General features: G+C 43.3%; 1 protein-coding gene and 1 long non-coding RNA gene across 2 annotated transcripts in view; one reads left to right on the top strand and one right to left on the bottom strand.

The window, feature by feature from the left end:
- Positions 1-17,336, bottom strand: part of OTOA (otoancorin) — a 71,452-nt gene that overhangs the window by 14,774 nt on the left and 39,342 nt on the right. The window contains exons 18-23 of the mRNA XM_015460348.3: positions 16,358-16,493; positions 15,206-15,396; positions 13,370-13,463; positions 6,616-6,745; positions 2,814-3,001; positions 821-976 (exon numbers count right to left, since the gene is read on the bottom strand). Coding sequence (XP_015315834.3) covers positions 821-976; positions 2,814-3,001; positions 6,616-6,745; positions 13,370-13,463; positions 15,206-15,396; positions 16,358-16,493 — 895 coding nt within the window. The remainder of the gene's footprint in view (positions 1-820; positions 977-2,813; positions 3,002-6,615; positions 6,746-13,369; positions 13,464-15,205; positions 15,397-16,357; positions 16,494-17,336) is intronic.
- On the top strand, positions 2,986-6,819 carry LOC132343851 (uncharacterized). The gene is made up of 3 exons (XR_009492850.1): positions 2,986-3,054; positions 5,201-5,240; positions 6,468-6,819. It is a non-coding gene; the product is annotated as an uncharacterized lncRNA (long non-coding RNA).

The raw sequence follows: 17,336 nt of genomic DNA, 5'->3' as shown, positions 1-17,336 counted from the left end.
GGGAACCCTCAAAATCATCAAACTGATCTAAAAGTAATTGAAGTGTGTGCCAGAACAAAGCCTAGTACTCTTCAAAGGAGAACAACTGAACTGAGTGCTCAAAGATGTAAAATTCACAATGCCCATTAAAATTTTTAGACTTACAAATAAGAAAATATGACCATAATTAGGGGGAAAATTAGCTAACAAAAAGACAATGATAAACTTCCCTGGTTGTCCAACGGTTAAGAATCTACCTGCCAGTGCAGGGGACACGGGTTTGAGCCCTGGTTTGGCAAGATCCCCATATGCCGAGAAGCAACTAAGCCCGTGCACCACGACTACTTAAGTCCAAGAGCTTGAAGCCCATGTTCCGCAACAAGAGAAGCCACGGGAATGAGTAGTCCCATTCACCACAACTAGAGAAAGCCCACGAGCAACAGTGAAGATCCAGTGCAGCCAAAAATAAATAAATAGAAATGACAATGATAATGAAATTAGCAGCAAAGACTTTTATTTTTTACAGTTATTTTTTAAGTCTTTATTGAATTTGTTACAATATTGTTTCTGTTTCATGTTTTGTGTTTGTTTGTTTGTTTTTTTTTTTTTTTTTTTTGCTGTTAGGCATACAGGATCTTAGCTCCCTGGCCAAGGATTGAATCCACATTTCATGCATTGAAAGTGAAGTCTTAACCACTGGACCACCAGGGAAGTCCCCAGCAACAAAGACTTTTAAAGTTGCTATAATGACTACTGTAAGTATGCTCTAGATTGTAAAGGAAAATATACACACTATTAAGACTGAAATAGAATATTTAAGAGATCCAGCATGTCTACTTACCTGCCCTGGGGTCCACTCTGTCTGCTGGCTGAGGGAAGCCACGGTATCAATGGAGCTGAGATCCAGCTGCTCCAGCTCACTCTCATTAAGAGCCAGAGCAATGCGCCCCAGGGAAACAATATGGTACTCTCTCCAGGAAGAAGGCATGTCCCAAACCTTCAGGTGAAAAAAAAAGCCAGATTAGACTGACCCCTACTGACTGTGGTTTCCCTCATAGCTCAGTTGGTAAAGAATCCACCTGCAATGCAGGAGACCCCAGTTCAATTCCCGCGTGGGGAAGATCCCCTGGAGAAGGAAAAGGCTACCAACTCTAGTATTCTAGCCTGGAAAATTCCGTGACCTGTACGGTCCATGGGGTCGCAAAGAGTCGGACATGACTGAGCAACTTTCACTTTCACTTTTACTGACTGTATTTGAAACTGACATGGGGCAAATTTCTTTAATATATAAAGTTCTCAAACAAATCAATAAGAAAATAATGACTATTTTTTTAAACAGACAAAAACATGAATAGGAAATTCACAAGAAAAGAAACAAACGTATGAGAAAAGTTGTCTCAGTCATATTAAAGAAATGTACGTTAACAACAATCAAAGAATAGTAAGTAGGCTGATCGAATTGACAAAGAGTAAAAAGAATGATCACTTATGGTATCGGAACGATATGGGATAAAGGATGCCCTCATTTGTTGATGTTAAGAATGTAAATTGGTACATGCTTTTTAGAGGGAAATTTGGCTACATGCATCAAAAGCTTTTAAAACATTTATACTCTTTGATTCAGAAATTCCACCTCTGAGAATGTAGCCTAAGTAAATAATAAGACAAGTGCCCAAAGAAATATGTATAAATATATACATGGAGGCATTAAAAAAATAAAGTCTAAAAGTCTACCAACTAGTTAAATAAATAAAGACCAACCATAAAGTAGGATATTACATAGCTCTTTAAAAGGCTGATATAGATTTATATTTCTGATATATAATAATATGTGCTGTACACTGTTCATGTGGAGAGGAAGCTATTGAAGAGTTGGAGTATGATCCTATTTTTTGTAACGTATATATGTTAGATATGTGAAATACATGTATGAAATATATAAATATATTTTACATGCATACACAGAAGTCTGGGAAGCTTCGGGTGAACATACCAAAATATTAATAGTGCTTGAAAGTGAAAGCAGTAGTCTCTCAGTCGTGTCCGACTCTTTACAACCCCGTGGACTGGAGCCTACCAGGCTCCTCTGTCCACAGAGATTCTCCAGGCAAGAATACTGGAGTGGGTTGCCATGCCCTACTCCAGGGAATCTTCCCAACCCAGGCATCGAACCCGGGTCTCCCGCTTTGCAGGTGGATTCTTTACCGTTTGAGCTACCCGGTTATCTCCAGGTAAAAGATTGACTGATTTTCTTCTTTATTATTTTCTGACTTGCCCACAATAAACTTGGATTACTCATATGAAAAACAGACTTATCATTTTAAGGAATTTAATATCTTAACCCCACAACCATAACTACATAGTCCACGACGATCTTAACAGCTGAAACAAGCCACTCAAGGGGATCTTTATAAAGATGGCAAATTACTTCCAGTTCTCTTTTTATTCCTTTCTGCTCTGTTCTCAGGTGACTTTGCAACAGATTCTGAGAAAACCTCCTGCAAGAAGCAGTGGGGTTCTCCAAGTGGAGAAAGAAAAGGCTTGATTCCTGGAAACCACCTCAGTCAGAGGCACCAGGGTATCCCCAAAATTTGATTTATGGAGCATCCTCTAGATGCCAAGACATCTCATCCCATCCTTAACAGAGCCCTGAGAGGGAGGAGCTGGAACCCTCTCAGGCTCACAGATCACAGCTTTGGCTCGGAGCGGACGCAGTGGGATTCCAACAAGATGACCCAAGTGCAAACTCCATGAGATGGGTCTGTGCACAGCAGGGCTGGGACCCTGGGCTGGGTTTCCCTCTGTGAGGGCTTCCTCCCTGACACGGGCTTCACCTGTACTGCCTTCTCCTTCAGCTTCCTCAGCTGAGCCAGGCTGAAGCTCCTGACGGCCCCCAGCAGCTCCACGCTCCTGAGGAACGTGTCCTCCTCCAGGCAGAGCAGGTCCTCGGGGGCCCAGCAGGCATTGGCTTCGGCCAGCTTGATGATGTCATTGGAAGAGGGAGCCATGATGCCATGGCAACCTGAGGAATGGGTGACATGGAGAAGGAACAGACGAAAGGGAATTTCAGGAAATGTGAGTCTTCCCTCCTCCCCCGCCCCCCATGATCACTGGTTTCAGTAACTTTATTTTCATTTATTTATTTCTGGCTGTGAGGCCTGTGGGATCTTCATTCCCCAACTAGGGATCGAACCCAGGCCCCCTGCAATGAAAGCGCAGAGTCCCAACCACTGGACTGCCAGGGAATTCCCTGAGTCTACTTCTTTATTGAAGTGAGTAATGTTCTTCTCCAAGTAGATTTACCCAAGAGAAGCGGTGTAGGGTAGAAGCTGAGCTCAGGCACCAGGGACCAGTTTGAATTAAACTTCTGCCGTGTCTTGCTAACTCTGTACAAAGCCCCACACACACAGTAGAAGCTTTGCATCCCTCTGACTGGGCAGTAGGAGCTATTCACTCTGGTGAACAGTTCTGGCTTTAGATTCAAATCCAAAGCTACTTAACCCCTCTGTGCCTCGTACTCCTAGTCTATAAAATGAGGATTAAAATTTTGAATACCTTATAGAATTTTTGCGAGGACTAAACATATCATTACATGTAAAGCCAAGTATACAGTAAGCACTCAATACATGTTAGCCATTTTTATTACTTATACTACCTGTCATAGCCACCCCATGCATATGAGTTTGCAATCCAGACTTAGAGTTAGGGCTTCCAGAATTATGAGGAAGATGTGCTCCTATCTAAGTGTGGAAAGGGAAGATGACCCACCTGCCATAAAAGTCTTGGTAGAGGCTGTGGCCTTCCCATCCCAGGACAGACAAGAAATGGGTCTGTTACATTTTCCTTGGCAACAGGAGAAACCCATCCGTGTCAGTCTTTGAATAAGCTTAACCTTACCTAGTCAAACCATTTACTCACCAATACACAAATGAGATACTGCCTTAGCTGCCCCAGATGTGCATAGCCTAAGAGAAAACCAGGCCCCTTGTCTTAAGAAGAGTCCTGGATTTCCCATCTTAGTAGCTGACAACCCCTGATGCTCACAGACTTACCAGCACCACCCAGGGCTGAAGCCTGGGTGGCCTGTGGCCACATCCCTCTCACTGCATCTTCGATGGAAATTCATTGGACGTCAATCAAGAGGGAAAACTGCACCAGGTCAAAGGTACACGTCTGGTGCTCAAACATCTTTATCACAGCCCACTTGTAGAAGATAAAAGACCTGTCTCTCCCAGACCCCCTTGGCCCCACTTTCCAATGAAAGCAGGATCCAGTAAAAGTACGGAGTTGAGGAGAAAAGAATGGTTTTAAAGTACAACAGGGATTTGGGCTTATCACTGCTATGTTTCCAGGGCTTAGAATAGGTATTCAGCAAATATTTGTTGAATGAATCAACACACACACACAAAATTTACCGAAGTGAAACTGAGTAGCAGTTCTGCCAATCCATTAGTTACTACAATCACAGCAGCAATTAATACCCAGAACCAACCAAAGAAAATGCCAACTAAGCACTGGAGATAAGGGCCTCCTCCCCGGGTGAGAAAAGTCTTACTTTCTCATAGCCACGGGCACAGGAGGAGCTTGTGACAACTGGACTGTTGGGCCGTGAGGGCCGGTGATCTTCACCTGCTTTGGGTTCAGTTCCAAGAGCTGCCATTTACTAGCTCTGAGACTTTGGCCGAATCTCTGTGTCTCTTGAAACTTCATTTCCTTTGTTAAGAAAGTGGGAGGAACCATGCCACCCACCCCATAGGACAGAGGTGAGGACCCAAGGTGAGCATCAATCCGACCGTGATGCTGCCGTGCTTGCTGCCCCATGAAACCCTCACCTTAAGATCTCCTCTACAGGGAGACAAGGCTCCACTCCAGCCACACCGCCCTTCATGTCTCCTTCCTCCCCAAGTCCTGTCCACTCCTCTGTCTGCAGACACTAACTTCACATGTCCACTGGCCCCGCTCCCAACTCCCTTGAGTCTTTCCTCAAGTGTCACCTTAATGAAACCTTCCTTAACCAATATCCTTTCAGATTACAACCCTGCACCCCACACTCTCTGACACCTGTCCTTGCTTTAATTTCCTTCTTCTTAAAAAAATTTCATTGGAGGATAGTTGCCTTACAATGCTGTGTTGGTTTCTGCTATTTGGCAAAATGAATCCGAGATATATATCTGCTACATATATTTATCTCCCCTCTTTTTTTGATTTGTTTCCCATTCAGGTCACCCCAGAGCACCAAGCAGAGTTCCCTGAGCTACACAGTAGGTTCTTATTAGTTACCTATTTTACACATAGTAGTGTATATATGTCAAGCCCAATCTCCCAATTCTTCCTAGCCATTCTTTCCCCTTGGAAGCAACCTAAATGTCCATCAACAGAGGAATGGATAAAGAAAATGTGGCACATATATACAATGGAATATTAGCCATAAAAAAGGAATGAAATTGAGCCATTTGCAGAGACACAGATGGACCCAGAGACTGTCATATAGACTGAAAAAGAGAAAAACAAATATCATGTGTTAACACACATGTGTGGGATCTAGAAAAATGGTACAGAAGAACCTATTTGCAAGCAGGAATACAGACATAGATAGACATAGAGAAGAAACAAATTTTCCTTCTTGATACTTATCACACAACACACTTCATATTTCACTTATATCTGCAATTTATTGTCTGACAACCCCACCCCCACCCCGCCCCTGCCACCATTTGAAAATAAGCTCTATGACGGCAGGGATTTCTATTTTGTTCACGTAGTCAGTGCTCAAAAATTACTTGTTGCAGGAAACAAAAAGTCAGCATGGATTGTCAACTATCATTATTACAATTACTCTTGGGTCTGGTTAACTTTGTCTCCTCCTGCTGGGCACAAGTCTAAGCTTAATAGGTGTACAATAACACGTATTAATATCTAATACTTACTGAGCATTTCCTACGTGCCAGGCACTGTTGTGGACATGTTTATAGGTTTATAGGATGTTTAAGGGGCTTCCCTGGTAGCTCAGCTGGTAAAGAATCCACTTGCAATGCGGGAGATCTGGGTTTGATCCCTGGGTTGGGAAGATCCCCTAGAGAAGGGAACGGATACCCACTCCAGTGTTCTGGCCTGGAGAATTCCATGGACTGTATAGTCCATGGGGCTGCAAAGAGTCGGACACGATTGAGCAACTTCACTTTCATAGGTTTAAACCCACCAGTCTTCACAATAATCTAGTGAGGTAGGGGCTTTCATTACCCTCATTTTACAGAGGATGAAACATGAGGCACAGAGAGGTTGGGGAGTTTACCCAAAGTCACACAGCCCACAAGTAGCAGCCCCAGGGTTCAAATCCAGTCAGCCTGGTCCCAGCACAGCAATTCACAGTCACACAGACATTTTGGCCCTCAAATCAATTGTTCTGAAATGTTTGTTGCACATGTTCACCCATTAAACCTACTGGCCTAACTGATGAGAACACGATATGATTTCAAATCACTTTACAGAGATGTAATTTTTGCCCTGTGGAATTTTGCTACTCATTGTTTTGCAAACACTACATCCAGTCCCTGGGACAAGGAGTCCGCCTGATGCCAGGAACTCAGCCAAAACACCGCTGCCAGACACAGACTCAGATACTCCAGAAACACTCACCAGGACTGGGGTCACGGCTGGGCTTCTCCGCACTGCTGTTCCGAACAGATTCAAACACAGCCTGGAGGAATTCTTTAGGCGGCAAAGTCCCGGCCATCTTGGAAGCTGTTTGTTGAAGGATGTCAGGAAACTATGTGGGCAGAAAAGATGACGGACGAGGAACGAATAATAATTAAAGCACATTAAACAGAGACTTAAATCAGAGTGTAAAGTGGAACACTGCTGCGTTGCCTCCATTGTTTTGTTTTTTCTTTATACAGGCATGCATCATTTCATTGCACTTTTTATTGCATTGCAGTACTGCATTTTTACATGTTGAAGGTTTGTGGTAACTCTGTGATGAGCAAATCAATCACCACCATTTTGCCAACAGCATTTGTTCATTTCAAGTCTCTGTGTCACATTTTGGTAATTTTCACAATATTTCGCACTTTTTCATCATTACTATATTTGTTACGGTGATCTGTGATCCATGACCCTTGATGTTACTATTATAATTGGGGCACCACAAACCACACCTTTATCAGACAGTGACCTTGACTGATAAATGTAGTGTGTGTTCTGACTGCTCTACCAATGAGCTGTTCCCATCTCTCTCCCTCTCCTCACACCTTCATATTCTCTGAGACACAACAATATTGAAATCAGGTCAGTTAGTAACCTGACGATGGCCTTTAAGTGTCAGAGTGAACAGAAGAGTCATAAGTCTCACTTTAAAACCTAGAAATGATTAAGCTTAGTGAGGAAAGCATGTCAAAAGCTGAGACAGGCTGAAAGCTAGGCCTCTTGCACCAAACAGTTAAATGAAATCGTGCATGCAAATGAAAAGTTCTTGAAGCAAATAAAAAGTCCTGCTTAGTGAACACACAGATGATAAGAAACCACAGTCTTATTGCTGATGTGGAAAGTTTTAGTGGTCTGGTGTGTGCATGAAGTCACTTCAGTCGTGTCCGACTCTTTGCAACTCCATGGACTGTAGCCTGCCAGGCTCCTCTGTCCATGGAGATTCTCTAGGCAGGAATGCTGGAGTGCGTCACCATGCCATCCTTCCGGGAATCCTCCTGATCCAGGGATCAAACCTGCTTCTCTTATGTCTCCTGCAGTGGAAGGTGGGTTCTTTACCACTAGCGCCACCTGGAAAGCCCTTCAGTGGTCCGGATAGAAGATCAAACCAACCACAACATTCTTTTAAGCCAAAGCCTAATCCAGAGCAAAGTCCAACCTTCAATTCTATGAAGAACTGAGAGGCTGAGAGAGGTGAGGAAGTTGCGGGGGAAAGATTGAAGCTAGCAGAAGTTGGTCCATGAGATTTAAGAAAAGAAGCCTTCTCTATGAAAGGTTGTTGCTGACCCATGCAAAAACGCCAGGATTTTTGGCCTCCGGAGGAGAAGAATTCAATCCGGGGCCAGAGACGAGGCTTGATCACTCAGAGCTTTTGTGCAATAAAGTTTTATTAAAGTATAAAGGAGATACAGAAAGCTTCTGACATAGGGATCAGAAGGGGACAGAAAGAGTACCCCCTTGCTAGTGTTAGCAATGGAGTTATAGACTCTCTAATTAGTTATTCAGTTCAGTTCAGTTCAGTCGCTCAGTCGTGTCCAACTCTTTGCAACCCCATGAATTGCAGCATGCCAGGCCTCCCTGTCCATCACCAACTCCTGGAGTTCACTCAAACTCATAATTAGTTATTACAGTGAATCAAAAGAATATCTGGAGGTTGTAAAGACCTCACTAGACCTACTCCCATAATTTACATTTTAAGATAACAGGATTAGCCAGAAGGTTTTTTCCAGAGACTGTCCTCAAGCAGGATACACTATTGTTATATAATCCTAAGGAATGTAGAAGGAAAAAAAAAGTTTGTCCTTTCTTCCTCCTTGAGAATTCCAGACCCCTCTCTCCTTGGGGTCCCCTAGACTTCTTATCAACCTGCCTAGGAAACGACTGTCTCATCTATAACATAAAATTTCAAGATGAAGCAGCAAGTGCTGATGTAGAAGCTACATTAAGTTATCCAGAAGATCTAGCTAAGCTAATTAAAAAGATGGCTACACTAAACAGCCTTATATTGGAGAAAGATACCATCTAGGATGCACATAGCTAGAGAAGAGAAGTCAATGCCTGACTTCAAAGCTTGAAAGGACCAGCTGATTATCTCTTTAGCGACTAATTCAGCTGGTGACTTTAAGTTGAAGCCAGTTCTCATTTACCATTTCAAAAATCCTAGGGTCCTGAAGCATTATGCTAAATATACTCTCTCTGCACTCTATAAATGGGACAATAAAGCCTAGATGACAGCACATCTGAGTGCAGTATGGTTTACTAAATATTTCAAGCCCACTGTTGAGACCCACTACCCAGAAAAAGAGATTCCTTTCAAAATATTACTGTTCATTGACAATGCACTCAAGAGTTCTGATGGAGATGTGCAATGAGATTGATGTTGTTTTCATACTTAACAAAACATCCACTCTGTAGCCCATAGATCAAGGAATACTTTTGGCTTATTATTTAAATGTTTTATTATTCAATTAAATTATTATTATTTTAAAAGCCTTATTATTTAAAAATACATTTCCTAAGACTATGATTGCCACAGATAATAACTCCTCTGATGGATCTGGGGAAAATAAATTAAACACCTCCTGGAAAGGACGGTTATTCTAGATGCCATTAAACACTTATGATTCAAGCAAAGTGGTCAAAATATCAATATTAACAGGGATTTGGAAGAAGTTGATTCCAACCCTTGTGGATGACTTTGAGGCATTCAAGACATCAGTGGAGGAAGTAACTAAAGATGTGGTGAAAATAGCAAGAGAACTAGAAATAGAAGTGAAGCCTAAAGATGTGACTGAAACAAGACAAAACATTAAAACATTAAAAAATCTGCAAAACATTAACAACTCATTGAAGGCTTAGATGATAGTTAGCATTTTTAGCAACAAAGTACTTTTTATTTAATGTATTTCCATTGTTTTTTAGGCATAATACTTTTGCACACTAATAGACTATCAGATCAGATCAGATCAGTCTTTCAGTCATGTCCGACTCTTTGCGACCCCATGAATCGCAGCACGCCAGGCCTCCCTGTCCATCACCAACTCCTGGAGTTCACTCAGACTCATGTCCATCGAGTCAGTGATGCCATCCAGCCATCTCATCCCCTGTCATCCCCTTCTCCTGCCCCCAATCCCTCCCAGCATCAGGGTCTTTTCCAATGAATCAATTCTTCGCATGAGGTGGCCAAAACACTGGAGTTTCAGCTTTAGCATCATTAAACATAACTTTCCTATGCACTTGGAAACCAAAAAATAAAAAAATTCATGTGACTCAATGTATTGCAATACTCACTTTATTGTGGTGGTCAGTAACCCAACCCACAATATCTCTGTGGTGTGCTTGTAGCAGCTTCTCATATAAATTTAATTCCTAGCCCAACTAACCTAGTCTCTACAAAGAGTCATATAAAATGATATCCAACCTCAGTGCTAATCCAATACATGTTCGTATATATTGCTTTCACCCATCAGATTGTAAGAAATAAAATAAAGTGATAATACCTAATGCTAGCCAAGATGTAGGAATTATGCGTACTTATTTCTCTATGGGACTATTAGACGGTGTATCATTACCACCTGAAAATATCTATAAAAATGTATGCATGCCTGTCTCTTTTGGTGTTGTACTGTTTTTCAATTTTCATTAAAATATACATGTATAAAAGGAGGAGAAAAGAGTTATCTCTGAGTTCGAGGTAAAGACTAGCAATGAGGGGGCTTCTAGTTGCCCTAAGAAAGGTGCCATGTCTTATCCAGAGCTGATACACTTTTTCAAGACTCGGGATATTATTGGTAAATCTGTCCAAGAGTCCAGAGAATTCATCAAACTCTCCCCTGCAGTTGCGTGTGTCCCAAAAGTCACCAGGTTATATGTAGTTCCTCCTTCTATTCTAATTTTCAGAATCAGAGTTACAGTCTAAGCCAGTAGTTCCCAGTCCAGGTTGTAGGTTAGAAGCACCTGGGAAATTCACACTCAGGCCCCACCCTAGAGATTCGAGACCATTGGTCTAGGGTCGGGCCATGTATCTGTCCATTTTAGTTCCCTGGTGCTTCCCATATTGGAGAAGGAAATGGCAACCCACTCCAGTGTTCTTGCCTGGAGAATCCCAGGGACGGGGGAGCCTGGTGGGCTGCCATCTCTGGGGTCACACAGAGTCGGACATGACTGAAGTGACACAGCAGCAGCTTCCCATATGCAGTTAAGGTCACGAGCGGCTGCTCTAAGATAAACAGTTAACTTTTAACAGGAGATTACACAGCAGAGTATTTTCCATTTTGTATTTTTAAAGGGAGGAGGAGGATATTTCATAAAGGATGCAGAAGAATCTAGGAAGAGCAACTACCATTGATGAGAGAGGCTGGGGACCCAGAAACACAGAGCCAGAAACTTCACATTCTGTAGCCTTTGATGTATTTGGGATTTTCCTAACCCAAGTATGTATTTCTTGTTCTATTAACACTTCAGTCATTAAAACTAAAAGTAGAATAAGACTGCTGGAAGAAATATCAACAACCTCAGATATGCAGATTATACCACCTTAATAGCAGAAAGCAAAGAGGAACTAAAGAGCTTCTTGATGAAGGTGCAAGAGAGTGAAAAAGCTGCCTTAAAACTCAACATTCACAAACCGAAGATCATGACATCCAGTCCCATCACTTCATGGCAATACATGGGGAAAAAAATGGAAACAGTGACAGACTTTATTTTCTTGGGCTTCAAAATCACTGCAGACAGTGACTGCAGCCATGAAATTAAAAGACACTTGCTGCTTGGAAGAAAAGCTATGACAAACCTGGACAGCATATTAAAAAGCAGAGACATTACTTTGCCGACAAAGGTCCATCTAGTCAAAGCTATGGTTTTTTCAGTAGTCATGTATGGATGTGAGAGTTGGGCCATTAAGAAGGCCAAGCACCAAAAATTTGATGCTTTTGAACTATGGTGTTGGAAAAGACTTGCGAGTCCTTTGGACAGCAAGGAGATCAAATCAGTCAATCCTAAAAGAAATAAATCCTGAATATTCACTGGAAGGACTGATGCTGAAGCTGAAGCTCCAATAACTTGGTCATCTGACGTGAAGAGCCAACTCACTGGAAAAGACCCTGATGCTGGGAAAGACTGAAGGCAGGAGGAGAAGCGGACGATAGAGGATGAGATGGTCGGATGGCATCATCAACTCAATGGGCATGAGTTTGAGCAAACTCAGGGAGACAGTAAAGGACAGGGAAGCCTGGCGCGCTGCAGTTCATGGGGTCACAAAGAGTCAGACACGACTGAGTGACAGAAGAAAAACAAAAAAGAATAATACCACAAAACATCCACATGCCCACAACCCAGATTAAAAACTAAAACATCACAAATATAACCAATAGCTCATCCTAGGCCTCCCTCCTTCCCCAGAAGTAACTCTCACTGCAAATTCAGTATTTGATAATTAACCATTCTCATGCACTTTTAAACTTCTCTTACATATGGAATTGTTTTGAATGTGCTTAAAATTAATCTAACTAGTATTTATTTACTTAGTATCCTACTGTATGTATTTTTTGAAACTTTTTTTAAAATCACACATTGTGTTTCTGAGATTTTAACTATGTTGATACAAAACTTTTTCAATTTTAAAAATTGATTTTTAAAAAAGTTAGATAAGCTTATAAGACACATGCATCTGCTGCTTATGACTCTGGGTTTGGACACCCCAAGAGAAGATTTTACCGTGACTGGACACCGGAATGTTGCTGTTCTTATGTGAATCTGGGTGACATGAGAGGTATTCGGGTACCCTGAGCGAGTATGACAACGTACATCTTACGTGTGTGCGTACGGAGAATGAAAGTGTGTAGAGATGCTTTGCAGTCTATCTGACTCTTGTTCAGCACATCCCCTCCTACCCCACCCTCCACCTGCATGGAGGAAATTCCCTGCCCCACTAAGGTGGGCTTGATCATATAACTTACTTTGGCTAGTGAAATGTAACGGTTAGTAGTTACATTTCATCCAGCCCAGGCTTTAAAGAGAACTGCACTTTGCCCTCCCTTTTGTAGAGTTTCAAATTTCCACAGCAAGAAAAACAGGTTCCAGGGAGCCTAGCCCCAGAGGCAGACTCATAGCCCCAGACCCACAGAGCAGTCAGCAAAAAAATAAATGTTTTCTGTTGCATGCCACTGAGAGTGTGCAGCTTTGTTACACAGCAGGAGATGACTAGTACGTGACAGTTTGGCACGCCTCCTGGCCTTGTCAAACTCTTGGGGAGTTGCTGCAAGGATAATGTTACACCCAAAGGCAATGCTCAATTAAGATTTGGTTTGGGATCGAATATGTTTGCCCATGTGACTGCACACGCTGGACACACATGTTGTGTACATATGGTGCTGATGCGTGTAAGCCCTCCAACAGGCATGCATGTGGGAAGCACAAGGATAGCAGAGTGGCAGCCAAATGACAGCTCCCAAGTCACACACATCTGCCTAGAAGCCACATGAAAGGCTCAGAGTTCCTTTAGCTGCTGCCTCACTGCCTTTCCCTGAACCCTGGGCATCCTGAAGTGGAGCTGGAAACATCCGAGCTCTTTGAGGCAGGGAGGAGCTTTCCAGAAAGACGAACTGACAGCAAACCCAAGGGACTATAACTAACCACATTTTTCTCTTCTTCAAACTCCTTCAGCCTTCTCTAAGATAGAACATTGAGGTACCTTTGTGGCAACAGAGCTTAATTCATCTCCTGAGAAAATCACTAGAAAGGATTCCAAATCCTTCGCTGTCTCAGCTGTCCAGTTCTGGGGGAGTCTAGGAGAGAGAATAAGCAGTAAATGGAAAGATCGTGCTGTTGCCCTTGTCCCGCAGCATCTTTTTCTGTTAGGAAAAGGTTATCTATATACCCGGAGAAGCTGTCAATCATGTGGTCCACATCCCTAACCAAGAAAACAGACATGTGATGTAGGCTGACCAATGAGAATCATCCTGGGACTTTTGATGGAACTATGAGAGAAGCTCTCTTTCTTCTGGTATCTCTAGCAATAAAAAGGATATTGCAGGCGAATACTATCACCAAAGGGAGAAAATAAAGGCCACACCCAAGAACACAGAGCTGAGAGGTGGGAGGAACATTTTCCTGATGACATCATTCGAGACCCTGGATCCAGCCATGCCTGAAGTCACATTCACTTCTAAACTCGATCAACTCCCATTTTTTTTAGTGTGAATTGAGCTCCTGAATTTCTTTCATTTGCATCAGAGTGTTTCCTTCCTCCCTTTCCTCAACAGAAAAGTAATGCTATATTTGTTCCTTTTATAATTACCATTATAAGTCTCGTCCTATAGCAAGATAAAATTTCCTCTCAAACTTGGCAGAATAAAAACTTGCCAGGATCCTGGCCCTGACCCAGGATCCACTGTTATGGAGACACATAATGTCTACAGGGACATACCCCACACTATCTCTAAAGGATGTCTGGTGATATCTCTAAAGGAGATCTGCCTAATTAGCAGTGATAAGCCTTCTGCTAAGACCAAGGCAAACCATCCCTGGCCAAAAAAACTCCCTTTATCTCTTTCATTAACAATAGTATCCCATTAAACTATAAGTTCCATGACAACAGGTAATAACACATGTAATAATAACAGCTGAATCTTCATTCCTTCTGATAAAGCAGTTGTCAAATACTCAGTTCTATGTGCAGGGCACCATTGTAAGTCCTTTGCATGCATTAACTCAGCTAATTGTCACAACAGCCCTGTGGGGACTCTCGCTGCCCCCATCTTGCAGATGCAAAAATAAAATGCAAAAAGACTGAGTAGCTTTTCCCAGATCACACAGGCTGTAGGTGATAGAAAAATTTAACCCAAGGACTCAGGCTCCAAGTCCCGGCTCTTAAACTCTATATAATATTAAGTGCCTGGGCCACAGTAACTACTCCAAAGACATTTGTTGTCTAACCATTAACTGATGTCTAAGCCCTACTCAAATCTGACCTAACTTCAGAAAATTCTGCATGGGAAAGGACAGCTCTGTTTTCCCCCAGGGAGTTCTCACTCACCCAGAGCTGACAGTGCCTCAGTTATTTGCATTATTATTGTTGTTGTTGTTTTAACAACAATAATAATAACACCTCCTTGCATTTGTAACGTGCCATCTTTTTTTTTTCAAAGTTTATTTTTTGGCTGCATCTCACAGCATGTGGGATCTTAGTTCCCCAACCAGGGATTGAACCCACTCCCCCTGCCTTCAAAGCATGGTACTAGACAACCAGAGAAGTCCCATAAAGTGCCATCTTTTTTGAGACTCCTTCCCTTTCCATAAGCCAAGATGTATTGGTGACAACCAGGTGAGGCCTGCAGAGAAGCTATCATTCTCACTTTACAGGGAATCTAAGTCCAAAAGAAGAAAGGTCGAGTTTCCAGAATAAATCCCAGGATCTAACCTCATCACAAGTTAGAGACTCCACTTTGAGGCGGAAGAGCCAGGGCCGGGGGCCCCTCTGCCAGCAGCCCCACCCCAGCCCCGGAGCCGAGCCTGGGGCCCTCCTCACCCATGCTGTTCCAGGAGCCTCAGCCTCAGCGCCGCCTTCTGCTGGGGGCTGAGGTCCAGGCAGTCTCTGAGGCCACGCAGGGCGGTGGCCCAGGCTCTGGGGGACAACCCGCGGCGGATGACGGCTGCTGGCAGGTGACAGAGCAAGTTCCCCAGGATGTCCACTGTGTACTCGTCAGCAATGGTGTGGCTCTGAAATTGACAAGTGGAGCTGGTGGAAAGGCCCAGTGGGTTCCAGATCGTGATCCCATAAAACACTTCCTGACCCCAAACCTCACCAAGGTTTCAGGATCTGAACCACCTACCCTACCGTGGACTTACACAAGGCCTAATTTCACTCCAAGGGAGTAGGCCTCAGAAGTCTGGGCGACCACACAGAGTGCGGGGTGGGTGTGGGCAGAAGACTTGTCCATCGGGAGCACTCATTCACTGAGGCTGTGGTCACTGTCACTGTTACTGCTCTGGGGACACCCCATTGTTCAGTACCCATTATGATGAGAGTACAGCAGTAACAGTACTTTCAAGTTTGTAGGCCCTTGAAAGCCTCCAAAGCTCTTTCTCAAAATGCCAAAAATAGCTAACATTTATTCAGTGCTTACTATGTGCTCGGCACTGTTTTAAGTGTTTCCAGGTCTTACTCTCTTCATCTTCAAAGTAACTAACTGTACAAGTACTAATATCATACACTTTTTCAAGATAAATAAACTGCCAGCTTGGCCCTTTGAGCCTTTGCATTAAACAATATATTACCTATTTCATGTCCTCGAGAGCTCTATGAACAAAGTGCTACTGTACCCATTTTACAGATGAGGAGACTGAGGTTCAAGGATGGGAAGTGACCTGCCCAAAGCCACAAAACCAATCACTGGCAGAGACTTGTCCAGAGCCCAGACTCTGTGTACTGTGCTCTTTCCAGTCCTCCAGGGCAGCCTCCCCTCATTCAGGCCCCAGAATGGAAGTCCCCAGAACCAGAAGCCAAGAGTGCCCCACCCAGTGGTTTCAGAGCCAGCTTTGAGACCCACAGATCAGACTTCTGGCCCTCACATCAGACCTGAGAACCCAGCCAGCTCCTCTGAGGACTCCCCAGGATGCCCACAGGCCCCAGAGGGGAAGGGACATGAGTCAAAGTGTCACCCAGGAAGAGTTTCCTTACCAGGCACTGCTGCACTTTCTTGAGGATGGAATTTTTTTTGTGGGAATCCAAAACCAAGGAGTCCAACTGACTCTTCCCCAGGCTGATCAGGAAGGGCACACACTGAGAAGCTGGGATGGAAGCCAGGTAGCGAGCCCTGGAGAGAGATGGGAGAATGAGGGAAGGAAAACAGGGGCTGCTCTCTATTTGCCCAAGAGCTTATCACAGAGCTGATCCTTAAATATTGGTTCTCCCCAGTGATGTCCTGGCTCCTTTGAGCAGAGAGCAAGTCTCCCACCCATTATTTTTCTTTTTTACTGGCAGGAAAAAACTTCCCATAATGCTCTTCTCTCACAGGTGGAAACAAGTTTCCCATCATGCTCCTCTTCCCTGACCCAACAGCAGGATATGAGAACAGGCTCTCCATAGACAAAAGCTGCCTGCTGGACTGGTTGAGGGGAGATATGAAGAAAGGAAATGAAAAACCAGAAGAAGAAAGAGACAAAGAGGAGGCAAAAATGAAATAGAAAGTGGAGGGAAAAAGATGAGGAGAGAGTGGGGAGAGAAATGACTCTCAATTCTGTCAACCCCAGGATTCTCTAGGGCAAAGAGACCAGTTAATAACACAGATTATTTCAGCTAGTAATGGATGGAAGGAAAAAAATTAAATGGCTCTATAATGAAGGATGATGTGGGGACCACCCAGGGAAGCCCCTCTGAAGGGAGTACTGTTTGAGTTGAGAACTCTCCTCCAAGCTCTTGACCTTATATTCTCAAGAGGAGCAATATTCCCCCCAATGGGGAGAAACTGGTTCAGGGAGAGGGAGGGAATGAGGGTGGGAAATATTCGTTATAACAGTGATTTGTGACCTGCCAAAGCTCAACCCTACCCAATATAATTTTATTCCTTATAATTTCTCTCATTATGGAGAAATTAAATTTTTCTCCTTTGGGAGGCAATAATGAAATAAAGGTTGAGAAAGACCCATGTGGCATCACT

The sequence above is a fragment of the Bos taurus genome, chromosome 25 (genome assembly GCF_002263795.3).
Source record: "Bos taurus isolate L1 Dominette 01449 registration number 42190680 breed Hereford chromosome 25, ARS-UCD2.0, whole genome shotgun sequence".
In the NCBI taxonomy this organism is placed as follows: Eukaryota; Metazoa; Chordata; class Mammalia; order Artiodactyla; family Bovidae; genus Bos; species Bos taurus.
The sequence above is the reverse complement of the archived record's forward strand: the minus strand, read 5'-3'. Positions and strand labels throughout refer to the sequence as shown.